This window comes from Oreochromis niloticus, linkage group LG6, assembly GCF_001858045.2.
Source record: "Oreochromis niloticus isolate F11D_XX linkage group LG6, O_niloticus_UMD_NMBU, whole genome shotgun sequence".
Lineage (NCBI taxonomy): Eukaryota > Metazoa > Chordata > Actinopteri > Cichliformes > Cichlidae > Oreochromis > Oreochromis niloticus.
Genome location: NC_031971.2, coordinates 27316575 through 27337895, shown reverse-complemented (window position 1 = coordinate 27337895; position 21321 = coordinate 27316575). Strand labels below are relative to the sequence as shown.

The window sequence follows — 21321 nt, the reverse complement described above, 5'->3', positions numbered from 1 at the left end:
CTGGCAAACATAATACTGACATACTCTTTATGTTGTCAAAGGGTTTAAAAGGTTTGTTTTTTTTTCTCAATTATACAATTTTAAAATAACTTGTTTTTTCTCCCCAGAAAAATGTGTGAAAATATTTACAAATGTCTTCTCTACCATTATTTAGCTTTTTTTTTTCTTTTACTACTACTGCTACTACTAGTGGCCTGTCAAGCTCCATAGTCTCTCACATCACATGTAATGTAGCGAAATCTAAAAAGTGACCTGTAAAATAACTCACTGTCAATAACTCACTCCTGCGTATAGCACAAAGTTCTTCATTTAAACGAAGATAAGCAAAGATCAGCCCAATGAACACAGAATTAAAACCGAGCCAAAAAAGCCCGAGTGTTGTGATTGTTACTGAACAAATTTCTTCAAAGAAAGGCTTTTTATTCATTTTGTGTTAGTCAAGAGCACATTCCTCTCAATCTGCTTCACAAACATGGTCCAAAAATCACGACTGGATGTTTTGTGGGTAGCTCACATGAAGGTTCAGATCAATTTTCGGTTTCACTCACTGTGCGATTATGAAAATTAATGGATGGATTAATGGGCTGATGGACTACTTCATAAATGGTTTGTAATAATCATTTGACTCAGGATGCACAGTAGAAGAAAATAAACGATGATGTGCAGTACTTTACTTTTAAGAGTTTACAACACATTAAAGCAGCACAGTGTTCCTCGATGCCTCTGTAATTGCCACTTGCTCTCGCAAGCAGGCTGTTGGCACAACTATCTGGCAGTTTGTGTAGCCCATATATTTTTAACGGCGGGCCTCATGCTAACAACACAAACAAAGGCATTTCAGCCACACAAATTAGTTGGTGCTCAGAGTTCACCTGAGCATGTCACATTTAAACTGTTCTAAAGGGAAAGCAGTGTAATAAACATGTAAATTTGTGCTGTGGCTTTGCACTACAGGTATTTATGCTACTAGCTTTTCCATTACAAAGACAATTTTAGATCATCCTAAATTTGGTACTGATTTGCTGCATCATGTGCTGTAGTTAATACGTAATCAGGATGTGTGAGGCAGGATGTGTGAGGCAGTGTTATTATTCTAAACTAAAACCCAAAACAAAAACTACATATGAAAAGCATAAGTAGAATAATTTAAATTGTTGATGTTAAAAATTGTCACATGGGGCACAAACATTTTTGGAGCATTGAACTGAATAACGTTTAAGAGCCACTGGTATAAAAGTGGGCATTTCTCCTCACTCCTCTGGAAGGAGATTGTGTATGGCCTAATTATGAAGGTACATGCAACCTGATCGTTTGACACACTTTCCCTCTGCACAGGCAATATTATTTAGTCTTTATAGCTTATATATTTTATAGCAGCAAAGATTTCTGTACTGTGATGACAACATTTTTTCCCTTCCTTTCTTCTGGTCAGCCACCACGACAATCTCTGAAAAAAAACCCAAGTGCTCAAGCGACCAGTTCTGTGTCAGAGAGCGTCGATGGACATAGAGATGGAGAATTTTCAGCAAGAGAAAGACGGGAGAAGTTTAGTAGACAAACATCGCTCTCACAAAGCATCCGAAAGTAAGCTCTGCTGCGGATTCTGCTGTTGTTTTTGTCTCAGAGTCAAGTGTGACACTTTAAAGACCTACGGTGGATGCATAAGTAGCTTTGGGAGACAGAAAACTCAAGAACAGAGAAAAAAAATCGAATGTATATAAGCATTCTTCCCTAAAGTGCATTTCAAAGAAGTCTAGGTGTTGTTCCCTACAGTTCATTCACCTAAAACTATCAAGCACACACAATTCATTCATCAAAAAAAATCTCCTCTTCATAATCCTAATTCGTAAATTGCAGTTATTTAATTACCCCCATTTATCAACTACATGTCCTAAGAGTCCAGTCATTGAGCATGCAGCAAGGATCAAGACATTTAATGTTTGGTAATAAAGTGCAGTAATGTCTTTAAGAATGCACAATACGTGACTTTTAAACTTCCCTTATATGAAAGTTACCCAAGCTACATCAGCTTGAACAAAGCTGCATTGTGTAATTTGGTGTCAAAATGTAACTGTTTATTTTTTTTCTTTTGTGGTAGTATCTACTCTCTTCACATAAGGTGAAAACAAGACTCGGATGTTTTGTTTCATTTGTTTTTATGTAGCTTTTAAAAATAGGTATATGTTAAACATTTCAGGTCATTTTTGTGAATATCTTCTTTTAGCTGAACAATCTTTCTGTCCCTCCAGGAGTACAGCCCAGTGGTTCGGTGTGGGCGAAGACTGTGAGACTAATCAGCAGGTCTGGCACCGGAAGAGCCTGCGCCACTGCAGCCAGCGCTATGGCAAGCTGAAGCCCCAGTACAGAGAGCCCGAGACGGCCACCAGCATCGACCAGAGCCTGGATTCACCAGCTGCCCACAGGATGCCCAGGGTATAATACCGTCATACAAACACAGCGTCACTTAGTGTGTTAACCTACTGTTAGGATGCCACAGTTTTATTTAAATTTCTACCTTATCTATAATTTTAACTTGAATTGAGTTCAGAACATCATCCAGGAAACATGATGCACTTTTTGTTTAATATTCTGCTACTTTTGTAATAAAAGAAAAACTTTTTGTACAGAAGAAAACTAAACAGAATGACACACAGCAGGCTCGATGTGTAGCTACTAAGACTTTCCATTTCTAAACTGCCAAGAAGCTCAACTTTTTTCTTTGTTCTCCACCTGCATTCTTTCACTAGATGAAATGGAGAGATTTCTCAAGAAGACAATGTATTAAAGTGCTGCATAGTTACAGACGTGGACCATCTGTGCTGCAGACGAATCATGTCTCTCTTTCAGTCTGTGCCAGACAGTTCTGCTCTACTCATCCAATATTTTGTTCATCTTTTTGTTCTCTGTCCTCATCTATACACACACCTACCATCATTCCCTCTTTGTAGACGTACATACATGCAGCACAAACACATAAAGCAGTGCTCTCTCTCACAGTGTCAACACTGTGAAGTTTGTAAGTTATAAATATGATCTGTCAGATCCTCTCATGCTCACCCACAGAGTCCTTCTTCTTCTTCTACATCTGCACAGTAGGAAGATGTAAAGATGTTCAAGTTCACGTGACTGTCACAGTGAAGTATTTTTATCAGGCTGACCCTAATCTCTCTTTCTGCTAGATTGTGGACCCCCTGGCACGAGGGCGAGCCTTCCGCTGCCAGGATGAGTTGGAAAGCCGCTCTCCAAGAACACCTCAAACAGCTCAAGGGGGTCCGGTCACACCAGGCGTCGCCTCACTTACCTCCTTCACCAGCCAGCGCTCCGGGTACAGTCGCTTCCCCAAACGAAAGCGAGAGTCCGTCGCGCGTATGAGCATCAGAGCTGCGTCCAACCTGTTGAGGGTGGGTGGAAATGAAAAGCAGAGTGGCAAGAGCACTGGTTCGAATCCCGGCCTTTAATGTTTCCTCTGTGTTTGCATGCTTTTTAGCGATCCCTTTGAATAAAATGACAGTAAATGCCAGCATTTATTGTTTTTATCATTATTACCATCATTAAAATCTCTCCTTTTTTATGCACTTGAGGAACCGCTTGTCATGTGGCGTGTTTGTTGTTCAGGGTCGCAGCAGCTTGGCAGGCCCACAGGCTGGTCGCAGTTTCCCCAGGAGGAGCTTTGTCAGGCCCAGCTGGATGGACGAGGACACTGTGGATTCTGCAGATGCATCCGAGTCGCTCTTCTTCAGTAAGGTCAGCAGCAGCTCTCGCTACCGTCCGTTTGGCACCCGTATCTTTGCAGCAGTTTCTTTCCTTGCTTTTACTCTGTTTGGCGAACTTCATTCGATTGTCATTGTTTACCTGCTTCTTCTCTCAGCCTCCATTTTTCTTCTGTGACTGTATTCTTCTTTGTTTGTCCTCCTCTCTTCCTTGCTGTTCGTGTGTCCTGTACAGCAACACATAACATGTGTCTACACGTTAATTACTGCCCTCCCTTTTTACTTTCGGCATGTCCTCTGTGTCCTGAATTACCTCTGTACAGGGTGATGTCCGTGATGAGTTATATTCCATGGCCGATGATGTCTTTGAATCGCCCCCCATGTCTGCCTCTTTTGCTCCCTGCGAGCAACCTTCCAGCCTGTGAGTAAATATAAATACTCAACCAAAGTCTCTGAATTGCACACATTGTGTTTTGTTTTTTTCCTTTTTAACACTAATTCTTTCTCTGTCTTTCATACCTGTCTTCCTCTCAGTCCCAGTAAGGATTTATCACAGGCTCCTAAAACGCCAACCCTATTCCACGAAATGGCTCAACCTCGGCGCGGACGTCGCATTGCCTCCCAAGTGAAGCACTTTGCGTTTGACAAGCAAAAACGTCAGTATGGTTTGGGAGTTGTGGGGAAATGGCTAAACCGACAGTATCGACGAAGCATTAGCAGCAACGTCCAGAAGCAGCTGGACGACTTCCACAGCCACAGGTTGGGAATGAGCACTGTGCATATATGCAAGTGAATTATTTGCTTGATTTAAATCAAAATAACACAATAAACTCAGAGAGAAACATAATTAGGCTGACAAAGCGCTGAAAGTATTTATTGGTTAGTCTTTGTTTTAGCTGTTACTCGATTCACAGCACTGTTTTGTGGTGTGCATGATTTCAGACCCTACTTTACCTACTGGATTACATTTGTCCATATCGTTATCACATTGCTGGCCTGCTGCACGTATGGGTTTGCCCCTGTTGGGTTTGCACAGCATTCGACAACTGAGCTGGTAAGTATATATCTCACAGATTAATTTGGAGCAATATTTAAAAATAGAAAATGTACTTTTTGACATGACAGGTTTCATATCAGTGTGAAAATTGAAGGTTAACATTTTGTAGTGTAACTCAGTATTGAAATTTAGAATTTTTTTTTTTTGCTCTTTAACACTCAATGTAAATATATTGCTAACTTTTTAGTAGCTGTATTTGTGCCCACAGAAAACTCACAGAAAGAGATGTATTTAATAAATAAAGTATATTACTGTGCAAGCTAATACTCACAAGTCTTAGATCAGACTCATTTGTAAACTGTGATGCTCTGCTGCCCTCTGTAGGTGCTGAAGAACAAAGGCATTTATGAGAGTGTTAAGTATGTCCAACAACAGAACTTCTGGATTGGTCCAAGCTCTGTAAGTTTAGCTGTAGTATTAATGTGCTTAGAACTGCTTTGGATGTTTATCTAGATGTGCAAAACCTAAGGGAACAGCTCTCAAAAATGGTCGATATGGTAAAATGAACACAGCCAGAATGTATGATACTAACACAGCTAAAGGGAACTCGCACTTTGGTGTGAAGTTTAGGTTTGCTGTGTTTTCAGGTGGGACACTTCTGCCCTCCTCTAGTGCATTTACTTTATTTTCTGACTTCATGTTTTATCAGTGATACTTTACTCCATTTATTAAGTTACATACCTAAAAATGTCAAATTATTTTCTGCATTTAAAATTGATCATTTCAGTTGTTAGAGTAAATTGTTTAAATGGAGGCTGAGCTGACCGGTTTTAGTAATTTATTAAGAAAAATAAAAGAACTTCTATGCTTGAATGCATGAGCACAATACACTATGTTGCCAAAAGTATTCACTCGTCTGCCTTCACAGGCATATGAACTTGAGTGACGTCCCATTCTTAGTTTAATGTGAGTTTAATGTGATGTCGGCCCACCCTTTGCAGCTGTAACAGCTTCAACTCTTCTGGGAAGGTTTTCCAGAAGGATTAGGGGTGTTTTTCTGAAAATTTTTGCTCATTGTTCCAGAAGTACATTTGTGAGGTCAGAAACTGATGTTGGAGGAGAAGGCCTGGCTCACAGTCTCCACTCTAATTCATCCCAAAGGTGTTGAATCTACCTAAATCTATCGGGTTGAGATTAGGACAGTCAGTCTCTTCTACACCCGCTCATCCACACCTTTATGGACCTTTCTTAGTAATGAAAATAACATTATCATCCTTCCAGCAGACAAGGATAGGTGCACGGTTTTGCTAAACCAGAAAGACTATCATGAGAAAATTGTGTCACTGCTCAGTGACAAAAATACTTAGAAGCCCCTGAAACGAGACCCAGGAAGTGGTTACAGGAAGAGGGTGATAGCTTGTCTGATGCAGTTAGAACGAGACAATGGTATGACGGGACCTCATACCACAGGCTTAACCCAGGCGAATCTACACCAAGTCTGTATAGTTTACCCAAGATAAATAAACAGGGTTTACCTTCAAGACTAATTGTCTGCATGATCAACTCGGTCACCTATAACATCTCAAAGTTTCTGGCTTCGATCCTCAAACCGTTGGTAGGCAGCTCTGAACACCACATCCAGAACACCTTGGATTTTGTTGAGAAAGTGAGAGATGTCATTATGGAGGTTTGAGCGGGGAGTCAAGGAGGCCATTTACGTAAAAAGGGAAAGACCATCTCTGAATCGAGGAGGAGGCCTAAGGGTACATCTTTCACCATCTTATAATGCTGTGATTGCAGCCATTTCCCAACTCTCTGTGAATGGTACTCATGGCCTTTGGTCAGTGGTCCTTGATCAATGATCAGTAGTCTTTGATCAACAGGATTTTGATCATTGGTTACTGATCAATGGTCATGACAATTTGCATATTAATGATCACAGCCCATTATTCCCTCAGTGGTGCTAGTTTCAGTCATTGTGCAAATTTACTGTTTATAAGGTTGAGGAAACCTGCAGTCAGTTGAGACTGAAAAAGTCACTTGGATGAGTGATGAAACGTCTCCCCCAATAAAAACGCTACGTCCAGATGAACAGAATCAACTTTTGGGGCTTGAATTCAATGATTTGGATAGAGGAGGAAATACTTTTGGAAAAATAGTGTATTTAAAAGATAGACAGGCACCAATTTATTTCTTTACCATCTTAATCTGTGTTTGGCATGTGTGTTACCACATTTTTTTAATCTTTAAAATCATTTCCTGCAATTCTTAGGAAGACCTCATCCACCTGGGGGCAAAATTCTCCCCCTGCATCCGTCGGGATGCACAAATCGTCAGCCTGATCAAGAAGGCCAGAGAGCTTGAGAAAGATTCTGGCTGCTGCGTTCAGAATGACAACTCTGGATGTGTGCAGACCCTCAGCTCCGACTGCTCTGTACGTGATAATGTACACATACCTGTGCACATTAGTTTATAATCTTTAAGCATATAATCACTTAAACACTCATGCTAATTATTCACAGCGTCTTTGCTGTGCTCTTGAACTTTTCCTCTTTAGATGCAGATTTTAGGTGTGCAGGAAAAAAGAAACATAATCTGTTTTTCATTTCTTTGCTGTGTTTGGTAAATGAGAAAGAAAACTGTGTCTTAAATATGTAAATAACTTCATGCAGGAGACGCTGGCCACCTTTATTAAATGGGACAATGAACAAATGGAAAACATCAGTAGGTCGTCCGGTTCTGTCTGTCACCAGGACCCCAGGTGAGGATATGAAGCTTAATTAAAGTGGGTCATTAAACGCTCAGCAGCGTTTGACCACTTTGATGCTTTTTCTTGTTGTGAACAGAATATGTGAGGAGCCTGCCTCTGCAGAGCCTCATTTATGGAAGGATGACATCACCACGTGGCCGGTGAGGAGACACCGCTGCCTCGTTCATTCTTCATATTTCTGTTGCTACTCTGTGTTCATGGGCATCTGAAGCACATTTTATATCAATTTTACTTTTTTTCTTGGTTTTACCTGTGCTGCCGTCAGATCTGTACATATCCAAAGAAGTGGAGTCACACAGGCTACAGACACATGGACTGTAATATCAAAGGACGGCCCTGCTGCATAGGAACTAAGGGCAGGTGTGAAACATGTGTTTGCTAAAGCACTGTGCTACTGTGAGGTCATCTGTTTAAAAAAAAAAGAAAAGAAAAAAAGATTTTATTTATGTATTTTTTTTGTAGATGTGAGATCGCAACCAGAGAGTATTGCACTTTCATGCATGGTTACTTCCACGAGGAAGCCACCCTCTGCTCACAGGTATTGTGTGTGCATGATGATGAGTGTGTCTGTTTGTGTGTGTGTGTGTGTGTGTGTGTCTTTTTCTTTAGTGTGTTTCTGACTGCAGTGTTGTTACACAGGTCCACTGTCTGGATGAAGTGTGCGGCTTGCTGCCCTTCCTTAATCCTGACGTTCCCGATCAGGTCTACCGTCTCTGGCTCTCTCTCTTCCTACATGCTGGGTACGCACTTCCCTTTGCAGCATCGTCCTAAGACAAAGATTTATTCTTCCTTTGGTCGTGTTTTATGGCTATGTTGCACAGATCTTTTAATTTCTGACACATGTATCCATGAATGAGCCATTTCAGCTGAATGTAGCATTGATGATATATTATGAGACTGTGTAATATGCCATGACAAAGCCCTTTACACAGTCAATGAACTGTTTCATTAATTTGCTATGAGTGATTACTTGATGCGGTTTCACTGTGTCAGCATCCTTGAGGATTCAAAACTAATGAAACATTTCTAAATGAGGACCCAGTGCTTGTGAGAAGTTCGCTCACATGAGAACTGTAATACTAATACCAGGCAGGCACAAGGGATTTCCCTCAGATGTAACCCTTTAAAAGCAGGCGAGCAAACAAGCCAAAGGAGCTTAATGGAGAAAAGAAAAAAAAAAAAAAAAAAAAAAATCCTAAATGCATATTTGTGATAATGCAGTGGTGGAAAGGAGTTTTAGTTACCTTTGTTCGTGTGTGTGTGTGTGTAGGCTTTTACACTGCGTGGTGTCCGTAGTGTTCCAGATGACCATACTGAGGGACCTGGAGAAGCTGGCAGGTTGGCTTCGCATCTCCATCATTTACATGTTGAGTGGCATCACTGGTAACCTCGCCTCTGCCCTCTTCCTGCCCTACAGAGCCGAGGTGAGTTCATCACATATATGTAAATACACATTAATACACTTTTTTCTCTGCAAGTTCCAAGACACACAGGATGTGAAGTTTTGTGCACTTAAGCTTTTTAAATTTGTTTGTCTGAAAGTTTATGCTAAACCTTCAGTTAAGTGTCCTTGGTAAGTGAATGTTCCAGTCATATCCACTATAAGGAAACTCTGTTTAATCTGTTAAGTCTGTATATGTGGGGCACTTGGGGCTCAGGAGCAAATCACCCACTAAATAGAAGGTCTGGTTCGATCCCCGGCTCCTCCAGCCCACATGCCAGTGTGTCCTTGGACACGATGCTGAAGAAAGAAAAACAGCTTTTCACACACTTTGTTCTAAACACCAACATATCTGAGTTGCAGTGACTTTTGACAGGATTGGATTGGATGTACTTCTGTTGATTAAGCACTCACACTTGACACACACAGATACTTTCACACAGTCAAATTTCTGCGATGTAAAATCAGATATTGTATATACTCACGTGCTTTCTTCCTCATTTACCCACCAAATGATCTAAAGGGAGAAACCGTCATGCTGTTGCACTTCATGTATTTCTCGCTACACTATAATCTGTGAGTTCAGGTCCAAATGTCACCTGTGTGAGCTCCAGCTGTCGTTAGTTTTGTGTTACTTTTTTATTTGAATTGCAGTTTCTGTGCCTGCTGTTTAAACTCTGTGGCTTAGCTCAGCTTAGTTGAGTTTACTCACTGGACGAGGGTTTCTCCTGCTGGGGATTATTGGAGCAGAATTGACCGTCTCAGTCTAGAGGTTTAGAGGGGTGCAGGGAACACTTGTGGTATTAACTGTGGAAGTGCCTGGAGAAACTGAACTTGGGTTAACAGCACATGAGACGACTTTACTGTGAAAGCAGCAGCGCCACCAAACAGAGCATCAAGCACGAACCAGACAATCCAAGAAAGACGTGTCACAGTGCTCCCAACATTTCAGTGACAGGTAACAGCACAGCAACCAGCAGGGTAGTCAGTTATGACTGTGCAGGGATAAAGAAAGAAAGGTGACCCATTATTCACAGAGTTACGTTGCATATAACCGTGGTGGATGCCATCCACAGCGTACTGCTGGATGTGCTGGTGGAAAGTTGAGGCAATCCTCACACAAGATCAAGTGTGAGATAGAAAATAGTTGCTGAATCAGCTGCAGTTACATGCTACCTTAACTGATGTCTGTATGTCGTTTCAAAATGCTCTAAATAGTTGACGCTGTTCCTTTGTTGTCTGCCTTATTCTTTGTGGGGGGAAAAAAAAAAAAAAAAAACTGACCAGAAAATATTAGATTAAACCAGCCGATGTGGTTGAATTTCATACACATAAATATTTACAAGGAGGAAAGCAGATCTCGCCTGAAACAACGGGGCCTTTGTCTTTTTTTTTTCTTTGTCTTTTTTAAAGAGTAACACTACTTTAAGTGATTTATTGTCATTTTTGCAAAAAAAACCCCAACAACAAATTAATAAACGTTGGGGGGGCTGCTTTCTACCAGCAAGCCTGCTTTGTTCTGTATGTATCTATATAGCCCAGTTTCCCCTTTAAGAGATTAGCCTAATGCCATTGTGCGGGTTAACAAAGGCCACTGCTGTGGTACTTAGTGAATGAGATTTCATGTTTTTCCTTTTAAACAAAGACGATTGTTGCAGAGACCAGACCTGGTCCACACGTTTCTGAACAGGTCCATCCTCTCACTCACTCACTCACTCACTCACTCACTCTCTCTCTCACACACACACACACACACACACACACACACACACACACACACACACACACACACACACACAGACGAAACAGTTCCTCACTGATAGAGGGGACAGTTTTAATGTATAACGAGACCAACATGTAACACATTTATGTACACGATGGTTTGATTTTATAAGCGAGCTCCAGTTGTTTTTACCTGATAATTACTGTAGTTCTAAATATCAGTGACCAGCTCACATGTCTTCACGCACCAGGAATAACCAGAGGAAGCACATGCAGTGAGGCCGCTTAAGGAGGCGATTTAAGTGGATTATCCCTTTACTGCTGAATTAAGGAGCCCCTGTGGCTTTAGCAAAAATGGCTCAAACAGCAGCTGCGACTGGAAATAATAGTTTTCACAAGTAAAGGAGCTCTACGGATTTGTGAAGGAACAACTTTAGTTTCAGTTCATTAAGCTCTGCAGAGAGACGAGCAAACATGAATATTTATTTGATAATGTCAGTTAAACGTCTCTTTGCTAACCACCAGTGCAGGGTACGCTACAACATAAAGTATGCTGACCATACCTTCCTCCTTTCACATTTAAAACCACAACATTTTTTTTTCTTAGGAGCCAGAAAACATCTTCAAGCAGTTTAAGTTACATTAAAAGGCTTCGATATGCTCAGGTTGGATGCTTTAAAAAATCAGTTCTTGACCCGACTTTCATGCTTTTGGGTTTGGTGTCTTTAAAACGGATAACTTTTTTAAAACTATGTTTTTATTGCTTTTACAGTAACAAATAGAGTCAGCTTGACTAATATTATGTCCACTGTTTATATATTATCTTGAGTTTTTGTTTCAGTTTTAAACTTTTGTTTGGCTCCATTTTAGGTGCTTCCTGTCCTGCTGCTTAACAGTGTAGAAGTAATTCACTGTGGAGTTATTACAACACATTTACCTGCCTTCAGTTAGATTAAAGCTGTTCACGATCAGAGACTTTAATAGACTTGACATTTTAGAATTAATTAAATCCTGACACTGTGAGCATGTGAAACCTAAAAGCTTTAAACCACGGGAAAAACAAAACAAAGGTGCTAAGCATGTTGACAGTGAGACGTCGGTGAGTTTTCTTCTTTATCTTGGTATTTGAGTGGAAGAATTTGAAGAGTGATTTCTGGAGAAATATGAAGGGATACCTGGAGATTATATACGTTACTTTCAAGGAGGAATTAGAGAGGAGTGTCTGTCTGTTAGAACACTTCTTAATATAATTCACTAAATTATTTGTACAAAAACATTTAGCTGATTATGAGAGAGTCATATGGGAACGCACAAAGCTTCTGATTCAGTTTGAGAGCTGTGAGCAGGCTAATTCTGAATGAGGTGTTTGGATCAGTCACTTTGACTCTGTTTGTGTCAAATTAATGTAGAAACGTGAACAGTACGAGTTTAAAATTCACGGCAGCTCGTTTTTCTTAAAGGAGCAAAAAATAGGATTTTAATCTGAACCTGAAATAAAGGAAGTGGGATATCTGTGAGCACATTCCCGACTTCAGATTGGCACATCCTCACTTCGGTTAACTAAGACGTCCTCTCAGTTCCTGTCTCAGCCCCGGTGTTGTCGGTCTTAACCAATGGCCAGTGACGACGACTCGTGTGAGGAGCGTGTGGGTGGAGTGCCGTGCACTTTTTTTTCCTTTTTTTAAAAAATGTTTGTGGGTGTTTAATGTCTTTGCCGATTAGCCATCTGCCTCTCACCAGGCCAAGGTTTGACGTCACCTTAATCTGCTCACCTTTACTGCGTGACCCTGGGCTCATACTGCACATCTTCCCCAGGACTGGATCTTTAACATAAGATCTGTGCACAACTAAACCTGCATTACAGTTTGAAAGCTTCAGTATGGATGCACTGAGAGTCGCTTAGAAACTTCTCTGAACCTCTGTCTGCTTTGCTTTAAAGAATAATTTATGAGAGGTGCTTGTGAGTTTTTATCCTTACCTTACTTACAGTAACTACAGTTTACACTGCATTAAGCCTCTTAGTGTTACTCATAATGAGTCGATTTAAATAATTGTTACTTAAAATACTATCCTGGTACTTGCTGCCAGGATTCGTAATCAGGTTAAATCTCTGCTGCTCTGGGCCTAAACGGCGCGTCTGCCTGGTCTGTCTGTCAGCGAGCTAACTGGTTGTTGCACTTTATTTGCTGTTGTTAAATCACTGATTAATTCAGAGACCTGCTTCACATTTAAACAAACACAGTTCACTTTAATGGTTTCCTCTGCAAATAACACAGTTCGACAAATCATCTTATTAAAATGTGTTTTTATTTAAAAAAATAAAATAAAATGTTACAGTTCTGACAACTCCTGGAAAATTGTTCCAGGAGTTGTCCCCCCCACTCCCACCCACCACCACCACGTGTGAGCCTATGTAATGTGCCAATTAAGTGGAGCAGTTAGAGTCACCCTGACATCCTGTTTGCCCCCTAACAGGATGTGTGCCTTTAATTTCCACGACACACTAAAAGCACCTGATGCTTATCATGCGTAGGTCCAGTGCTGAGTCAGGTGTTTAGGTTTTCTGTGCACACTGTGTGAAGCAGCATGCATGCTGGAGGAATCCTCTTTAGTTCCTGTGTAACTTGTTTTGTTTTTTTTCCTGTCTCTCTCCTGACAGGTGGGTCCAGCGGGGTCTCAGTTTGGGCTCCTCGCTTGCCTCTTTGTTGAGCTGTTTCAGGGTTGGCAGATGCTGGAGAAGCCCTGGAATGCCTTTTCTAAACTGTCGTGCATCGTGCTCTTCCTCTTCCTGTGCGGCCTTCTGCCGTGGATCGACAACATCGCTCACATCTTCGGTTTCCTCAGCGGCCTGCTGCTCTCGTTTGCCTTCTTGCCCTACGTCACCTTCGGGACATTCGACAAGTACCGGAAACGTATCCTCATCGCCGTCTCGTTATTGGCATACGTCGGACTGTTCGCTTCCCTCATCGTTTGGTTTTATATTTACCCAATTAACTTCCACTGGCTGGAGCATCTGACCTGCTTACCGTTCACAAACAAGTTTTGTGAAAAATACGACATAGACCACAACATCGAACATGTGGTGAACTAGTCTGGAGGCCACAGATGACATCTAAATTACCAAACTGCCTGTGCTGCCGGCCTACTAGCTGGTAGTCAACGATGTGATCAATCATCTGGGTGGCTACTTTTAAATCTTTTTTTTTTTTTTCTTTTAAAAAATTTTTTTTCTACTCAAACTCCATGCAACCAGAACTGGATCACTTCCTCCTCAAACATCAGCTGACTTTCCTGCTTCCATAAAACCTATCCAGTCCTTTTTCAGTCCTCTGTGTCTGGTACGACCGGCAGTGTTAATTTGCCAACTGATGAACATAAAAAAGGAAAAGGCACTCAGGACATTAAAACTGCAAAGAGCTGATGGATCCAAAAGATCTACAGAGTGAGCGACTCCTTCAGTTTATATGAAGAGTCGTGTTGAAGTAAAGAAGCCGAGTCAAAGGAGGAGGAGGTTTGGACGACTCTGGCTGACAGTCGTTTCCCTTTAACTCTGTGGACGACGATACCACAGCGGGTCATCGAGCATCTTGTAGCCCAATTCAGATGCTTCCTTGTTTTTGCTAACACTGGATTAACACTACAGACGCCGTCTGCTGCTGTATGTTTTTTCTTTTTGTATTTGCCCATTGCGCGTATGCACTTGGCATGTCGATAGTCTCCGGAGCAGTGAAATGTTATGCTTAAGTTAATGATGTGATCCAAGTACTAACAGCAGTTAAGGCACGTTTCAGTCTACAGCACCTAGTTGCCTTAAACAGACTTTGACGTTTTACGGAGATGCCTCGTTGTACCTTTGAATACTGCTTGTAATCAACTGTGTAAATAATGACAGACATTTTTTTTGACCCTCAGCTACCAAAGCAAGTTGTCATGCTGCTTTTATGAGCTCGTGTATGCATGATCTTTTTACAGCCACTTCTCCGTATGCCAATGCCACGAACAAATTTTTACTTGAGCTCTACTTTTAAATCACTAAAATCACTATTTGATCGTTTCTGTCTGGTAACACAGTGGTGCCTAAACTGTTTTTTTTTTTTTTTTTCATTTTAGTTTGTTTTTAATTTACTCTGTGAAAAAAATGGACACAAGAAAACAGTATTTATTTAGCAATGATCTCACAGGCTGCTTTTCTCAGATCAAATTAAGATTTGTACTACATTTCCGACTCTGTGAAACAGTCAGACTCACGGGATCTCCTACATGTTTCACCCAGGTACTGAAACGTTGGTGAAATGCGTCGCCATCTCCATTTTCACTCGGTAATGTTCTGAAATGATTTCAAACCTGGACAAACTTCTCTGCACACATGCAGCTGATGGCGGATTTGGAAACGACACATTTCAGAGGCCCGACAGCCTGAAGTGAAACTGATTCACCATCACGGGTGTCGTTGTTGTTCGGGGTTCTTGTTTGAGTTGACCCCGACTGTTAGAACCACAATATTGACCGTTGTGTGGAGGATTATGTGAGTTTAGTTAGTGAGTGATTATGAGATTATGTGAGTTAGTCTATAGGACTGACGGATAATCCTGTGTTTAAGACAACACAAACATCCAGAGTAGGTCGCTTGTTGGATGCTTCAGATGTTTTGAGTTTTAGCGTCACTGTTTTTTGCATTGCTGGAGCCACAGGACTCATACAGACGTGCCCTCGTGCATTCGACCGGTAAAGTGTGAACAAAGACATCCACCCTTCTTTTTTCTTCTTCTTCTTCTTTTTTTCTTTTTTAAGGAAACCTTTACTGTGCCTTTTGACGTGTGCGCATGTGAATGTTTAACATGAAACACAACAAGCCACTTCCACCATCATGTCTGTATGCAGCAGCTGCACGGCCAGCTGCATGTGCATCGGGACCAAATAATGTCCCCTTTTTTTCCCTATTTATTGGAACAAAAAGGGAATGCTAAAATGAATTAGAGGAGATGTTCACGGTACTGTTATATGTGAAATTATGTGTATTGAAGCAACCATGTGAAAATAAATTACAGTCTGTCAACAGTACGTTTGTGTAGTTTGATTTCATGTTGTTTTCCCAAACCTGACTGCACTTACTCCCCAGCAATACACCCACCATATGATGAACTGCTGTAGATGTATGTGGAGAAAAGGAAGACTTACAGAGATTACTTGATTTTTATTTATTTACATATTAGTGCAGGGGGACGGTATTGGCCTGGCAAAGACTCCAATCGGGCCTGCAGGACAGCTTTGGAAAATGTGAAGGAGAGTGTACATTTTTGGACCTTTTTTAACTGTAATTTTTATACATTTTACATCTTTTTCTACTGATAGGCCTCTCCCAAAGCCATTTATACTACAACTAAGTAATCAATTAACAATTAAATAAGAAAAAGTTCCTGTTGTTTAAGATATCACAGGGATTAAATGTGTAGTTAAGTACCTTTACATTGACAGAAAGTGGAGTTTCAGTCGTCACTTGGTTGTATATGGCCTTTGTTGTAAAATGAGTTTGACATTTCTTGAAGGCTGAAAGCTGCAGAGATGTTTCCTCAGCTGCTGTTTTCTTCAGTCAAGAACAAACTTTAAATGTCAGTTTTTCAGACACTGGTCCTCAGCAATCCCAGAAAAATGTAAAAATGAACATCCCCCTTCCATGTTCAGCAGTTATTAAAAATGTAAATAACATATGAAGACAGAGGTTAGAAAATAAAACCTTTATTAGAACAAAACAGTGTAAAAATGAGTTTGTCTTGATTTAAGACTCCGAGGCAAAAGTGGTGGCTGTCAACAAGAAAAAGTTGACGAGCCCATAAAGAAGACAGACTTTTAAAGTGCCACACGTCCGATTTATAAACGGTCAGTCACAGGATCACTGAAGTCTTAATATAAATTAAATGTTAATATTTAGCCTTGCTGTGATATCTCTCCTTTGTCATTTTAACTGTTGAAGGTGACTTTGTTTACTTTGGCATGTAGTTATAAAATTACTTTAGTGTCACATAATCAGTAATCTTCTACAGCTGTTACATATTAATGGAGAATTACTTAAGAAATTAGCTTTATTATTTAAACTTGTCCTCACTGTTTAAAAAAAGAAGACAAGAAGGAAATAAAGAAGGCAGCAGTTCTCTGTTGGATACAATTAATAAATGTCCAGCGTTTATCAAAATAAAGATTTGGGATTCTGTTTTTTGTGTAACTAACTCACTAAAATGCAAATCAAAGCTTACTTTCAGGACACTTTTGCAAACGGCTGCTTTTAGCATCTCTCTGTTTTTGGCTCTCTGCAGACTCGGGGTCAGATTTCACGCCTCACTTCCTGCCTAACAAACAGGCTTCACTCACAGACAGCGATGATCACAGACACTCACTGCACGGCTCATCACGTGCCACCTGTTCCCCGTTTCTCAGGGGTCTTCACCTCCATTCACAGCTATAGAGAATCCACATCGAGTCTGTGTCTCTTCAGCAGCCACTGTTGCGCCGCATGAAGGCGTGGCCCCTCACGGGGTAGAACATCTCTGTGAAGTTAAGGGGCCCCACTGTTATGTTGCTGGGGCCCAGCACTTTAAAGCCTGACTTCTGGTAGAAGGGGACCAGAAAGTCCTCACACATGAGCACGGCGCGGCGGACGTAGGGCAGGCAGCGGAGGTACTGCAGGTAACGCCACATCAGGATGGAGCCTTTTCCCTGCTGGCGGAAGGTCCGGTGGACGGCCAGGACGTGGATGTGAACGGTGGTCCCGTGAGGCTTGTGGAGCGTAAGGGCGTCCTGGAGAGGAAGAGGAGAGCTGTCAGAAGAAGTAAAACATCCTGCTGGGTACCCACAGAAATATTTAAAGCTTAAAAGACCCCCAAAAGCCATCTTTAATAATTAAAGCTAAATGAAGTGCTCAAGTTTAAATGACTGTGGTTTCATTAAAAATAATTTGATATTGGAGTTAAAATGACTTCAGCAGGATTCATCATCATAACTTTTAGTTAAAAGAATGAAAAGTAAATATGAGAATTAAAAGATGGTGAATAAACTCTTGAATGATAATGATGATTGTATTTGGGATTAAAAGCTGCAGTTTGTTATTTCAAAAACTAAAATATTTTGAAAATATATCAGCTACATGTTGACTCCAGCCTGCAGTCCTCGAATATTAAATGTTTATAGCAAACACAGAGTCTTTCATTCTTGGTTGGATTCACATAACTGTGTCATCAAGAAGAAATTTAAGATTGATTTTTTTTTTTTTTAATTGTTTCTACTTTGTGGAAACTTAAAACTCGTACAGCTGTAGCCTTAAAAGAAATTGTCAGGCAGCTTCCATGATTATTGTTGTTCTCTCTTCGGCTGGCAAAAAACTCATCTGTCGGCAAGATTTATCACCATCCACTGAATTTTATGCACTTGAAGCGCCTCTTAATCTGTGTTGAATCTTTGCTCGACTCTCAACCGGAGATAAATCACTGTCCAGGTGTCTTCCGCTCCGTCTTACCGTGGTAAGCCTCTCCTGGTCCCACAGTGAGCCGATGATAAAAGCCACCAGCCGTCCCTCCTCGAACCAGCCAAGAGACAGCTCAGGACACAGAGTGAGGAAGTGACGCACCTCGTCCAGGTGGAGAGGACACTCACCGGAGACAGAGATGAAAGCTGTGTGAGGAGGAGGAGGAGGAAGAAGATAAGGGTCACGGTTGCCACAATCAGACAGTTGTACTAGTTGTGCAGGATGTTAAAGCTGAGCGTGATGTTCCCAAATGTACTGACTGCCAAGCACAAGGAAAGTGTACAGGACAGTTAACTGAAGAGAATCTACCCGTGAATAACATCAGTGATGGCTCAGGTTTGTAGAGAGCTTTCTATTCAGTAGGAGAACATAAATAAAATCTGTGTTATTAGCTGAGAATCTCTCCCCGCAGTTTTCTTAAAAGACGCTTCGCGTGCGTAAATCTGCATAAATACGCGAGTCCTCTGAAGAAATTCAGGCAGTTATTTAAAAGCGCCATTGCTCTGTAACGTAAGTTCAAAGAGTCTGCTTACCTTCTCTTTCAATCTCGAACACACTGATGGCATCTTCCGGGCTGAGGGAGCGGAACTCGCTGGCCGGCAGCGTGTGGCGGCGGCCCTGAGGCACCGGAGAGCGCATGTGGAGAGGCTTCAGGAAAGGCACTGCGCTCACCACAGACATAGTCTTGATTATTCCCAGAAAGTTTCACAGGAAAGCTAAGAGTGCTGCGCTGACAATTTCTAGTCTGACTTCGTGTCAGTCTCTTTTTTAACAACGAGATGAATTGTCTGGGTGTCCGTGATCCGTGCGTAACGGTACCGTGAGAGCTGGCGCAGACTGAACGGAGAGTGGAGCGCTTCCAGTATTTATACCGTTTGTAATCCTGAAGTGAGCTGTATGGATAAACCCTTTACTCCCCGTGAGTAAACTGAACCATAAACATATTTACAGGCGGGATAAGCGTCATGCCTCCATCAGACCAACCGATTTGGATTTGCTGAGTTCCCAACACCAACAAAATGATTTTCTGGCTGGTTAATCATCAGAACGTCAGTGATGATTAATGCTGTCACACTGAGGAGATTGCGTGTTTCTTAACTGGGCCATCTTAACGGCTCGACTTACCATTCTTCATGTTATTTCTCTGAAGGAGACTTTTGTCTATCCATAGCCCCTTTAAGCAGAGTTCACGATTTTTCCATGGGTTATTTTTCCAGTTCTGTAAGAGGATTAGGCTACAGGATGTGTAGGAGGTTGTTTGTCACCTGGTGGGGGTTTAAGTAAGCTCCCTGAAGAATTTATCCTCTCCAAACAAACTTTTACCCTCACGAGATGAAATCATAAAATAATTTACTGCATTTTCTCACGTTTAGAGGGCATTTCCCATCAAATTAATGCAAACTGACACCAAGAGCAGGACATACAATGCTTAACAAATATGTTAGAACACCACCTAAATGTAAGGTTTATGCCACAGTTACACTAAATTAACAATACTGATGATTAGCAAAATCACTTTTATGTTTGTCTAATAGTAAATTCATCAGTGTGCTTATTTAATGCTAAAACATAATTATTGTTGTCATCCTTGAATTTACAAAAAAAAGCTTTTTATTAAGATAACAAATCAAACCTATTTATTTACAGTGCTGAACAGAAAAATTAGTTTCAGTGGTTGACTTTTGTGCTCATGTTTATATGTCAGGTGATGTAATAAACGTAATGGGGACACCTCCTTTTGTGACACTACACAGCTCTATCCCCACATTCTTCCTAAAAGACAAATTTTACATGTTGTTGTCTGCAAAACTGCAACTGTGCTGAAGATGTTGAGACAGTTGCGACAGTGCTGTTCAGCAAAGTAAATATAAAGAATCTGTTATCTGTGTTTTCTCCTGTGTGTTTAGATATGAGACGGTTTCAAATATTGTTAATGCCGTGTTTTTTTTCTGCACTCCCTAAAGGTTTCATCAGTTGTTTTAAATAGAAGTCTTACAAGAACCTGTGGGACAGTGGTATGGTGGTCATCACTGTTGCCTCACATCAAGAAGGTCCTGGGTTGAATCCAGACTCTGCAGGGTGTTTTTTCCCCCTGTGTTTTTGTAGCAACTTTTTGGATACAATGTCTTTGTCACAAAGACATGCCTGGGTTGGGTTATTCGGTGGCTGTAGGTGTGAATGGTTGTCTTTCTCTACATGTGAATCTTGTGATAAACTACTGACCTGTTCAAAGTATTCCCTGCCTCTCACTCTGTCTGAGATAGGTAACCCTGAATCAGATAAGTAGAAGAGGATGGATGTGTTGAAGAAAGTGTCACCTTTTAATCTCCAGAATATTTCCTGCTTTTCAGTCTTTGCAAATTTATAGACCTGTTCCTTTAAAAACAGATTAAACTGTCATGTATTCTATCTCCTGTAACACTAATGGGCTTTACTTTGTAAATGTCTTTGAGAACTTGGAAACTGAGAAGATTATCATAACCCCCCCCCCCAAAAAAAACAAATCAAAAACAAAACAGATTTATCCTTAAAGCAAGCAACTGATGTTTAATTATGAGGCACTGAAAGTTAATAAACTCAGGTTACTTCAGATGTATTTGGGGTGGAAAGACGTTAAATAATAAATTAAAGGAAAACTTTCTTTTATTGTTAACTGAGCTGCATGTTTATTTGTATAGTGTTCACTGTGCAACAATATTAAATAATTTAGGTAAGATCCACATAGGATCATGGATCTCATTTACACACACACACACACACACACACACACATAGAGAGAGAGATGTCTTTTTTTAACTATCGTGACTTAAAAAAATATAATTAAAAAGGAAACATAACTAAATATAATGAAATTTATAACAATAAATATTAGAAATTTACATCAGAAAACGAAATGTAACCATTAAAATATTGGCGTAAAATAAAAATGTACGCAGTTAGAGTAAGTTAGAGAGTCTCTCCCATCACCTGATTATAAATCATACTTTACGTACAGCCTGCGGTCTTTCTCGGTGGCTCCTGTTTCTGGCTCTCGGCACCCCTCAGTGGTGACAGCGGGTACTGCGTGATGACGCTGCCACACTGCGCTTCTTACGTAGCCTGCGTAGCTACGTAAACACGTGCGCTTCGCTGCTTCCAGGTTACAGTTTTTTTTATTCCACCGTC

The 21321-nt window shown here is 40.9% G+C and overlaps 2 protein-coding genes across 4 annotated transcripts in view; one reads left to right on the top strand and one right to left on the bottom strand.

Annotated features, from left to right (window-relative positions):
- The window catches only part of LOC100699930 (inactive rhomboid protein 2), a 37048-nt gene extending 19871 nt beyond the window's left edge, over positions 1-17177 (top strand). The window contains exons 3-18 of one of the 2 annotated variants that reach the window (XM_005470196.4): positions 1433-1584; positions 2250-2433; positions 3180-3401; positions 3616-3744; positions 4034-4131; positions 4245-4469; positions 4653-4764; positions 5092-5166; positions 6980-7141; positions 7380-7468; positions 7554-7617; positions 7743-7837; positions 7940-8015; positions 8117-8217; positions 8748-8901; positions 16952-17177. In XM_005470196.4, the coding sequence (XP_005470253.1) occupies positions 1433-1584; positions 2250-2433; positions 3180-3401; positions 3616-3744; positions 4034-4131; positions 4245-4469; positions 4653-4764; positions 5092-5166; positions 6980-7141; positions 7380-7468; positions 7554-7617; positions 7743-7837; positions 7940-8015; positions 8117-8217; positions 8748-8901; positions 16952-17152 (2139 nt within the window). In that variant the 3' untranslated portion in view covers positions 17153-17177. Of the gene's footprint in view, positions 1-1432; positions 1585-2249; positions 2434-3179; positions 3402-3615; positions 3745-4033; positions 4132-4244; positions 4470-4652; positions 4765-5091; positions 5167-6979; positions 7142-7379; positions 7469-7553; positions 7618-7742; positions 7838-7939; positions 8016-8116; positions 8218-8747; positions 8902-13299; positions 15702-16951 lie in introns of those variants that run through there. The other variant, XM_005470195.4, reaches the window with a different exon arrangement.
- Positions 17091-21273, bottom strand: aanat1 (arylalkylamine N-acetyltransferase 1). Of its 2 annotated transcripts, XM_025907814.1 has the most exons (4): positions 21150-21273; positions 18690-18818; positions 18148-18302; positions 17091-17432 (listed from the first exon to the last, which is right to left on the bottom strand). In XM_025907814.1, exons 2-4 carry the CDS (start codon positions 18793-18795, stop codon positions 17127-17129), a joined length of 567 nt encoding a protein of 188 aa, XP_025763599.1. In that variant the 5' UTR covers positions 18796-18818; positions 21150-21273; the 3' UTR covers positions 17091-17126. The 2 variants fall into 2 exon arrangements, with proteins under 2 accessions (XP_025763599.1, XP_003447957.1); XM_003447909.5 differs by lacking the exon at positions 21150-21273 and having other exon boundaries at positions 18690-20913.
- Positions 21274-21321: the final 48 nt, after the last annotated feature.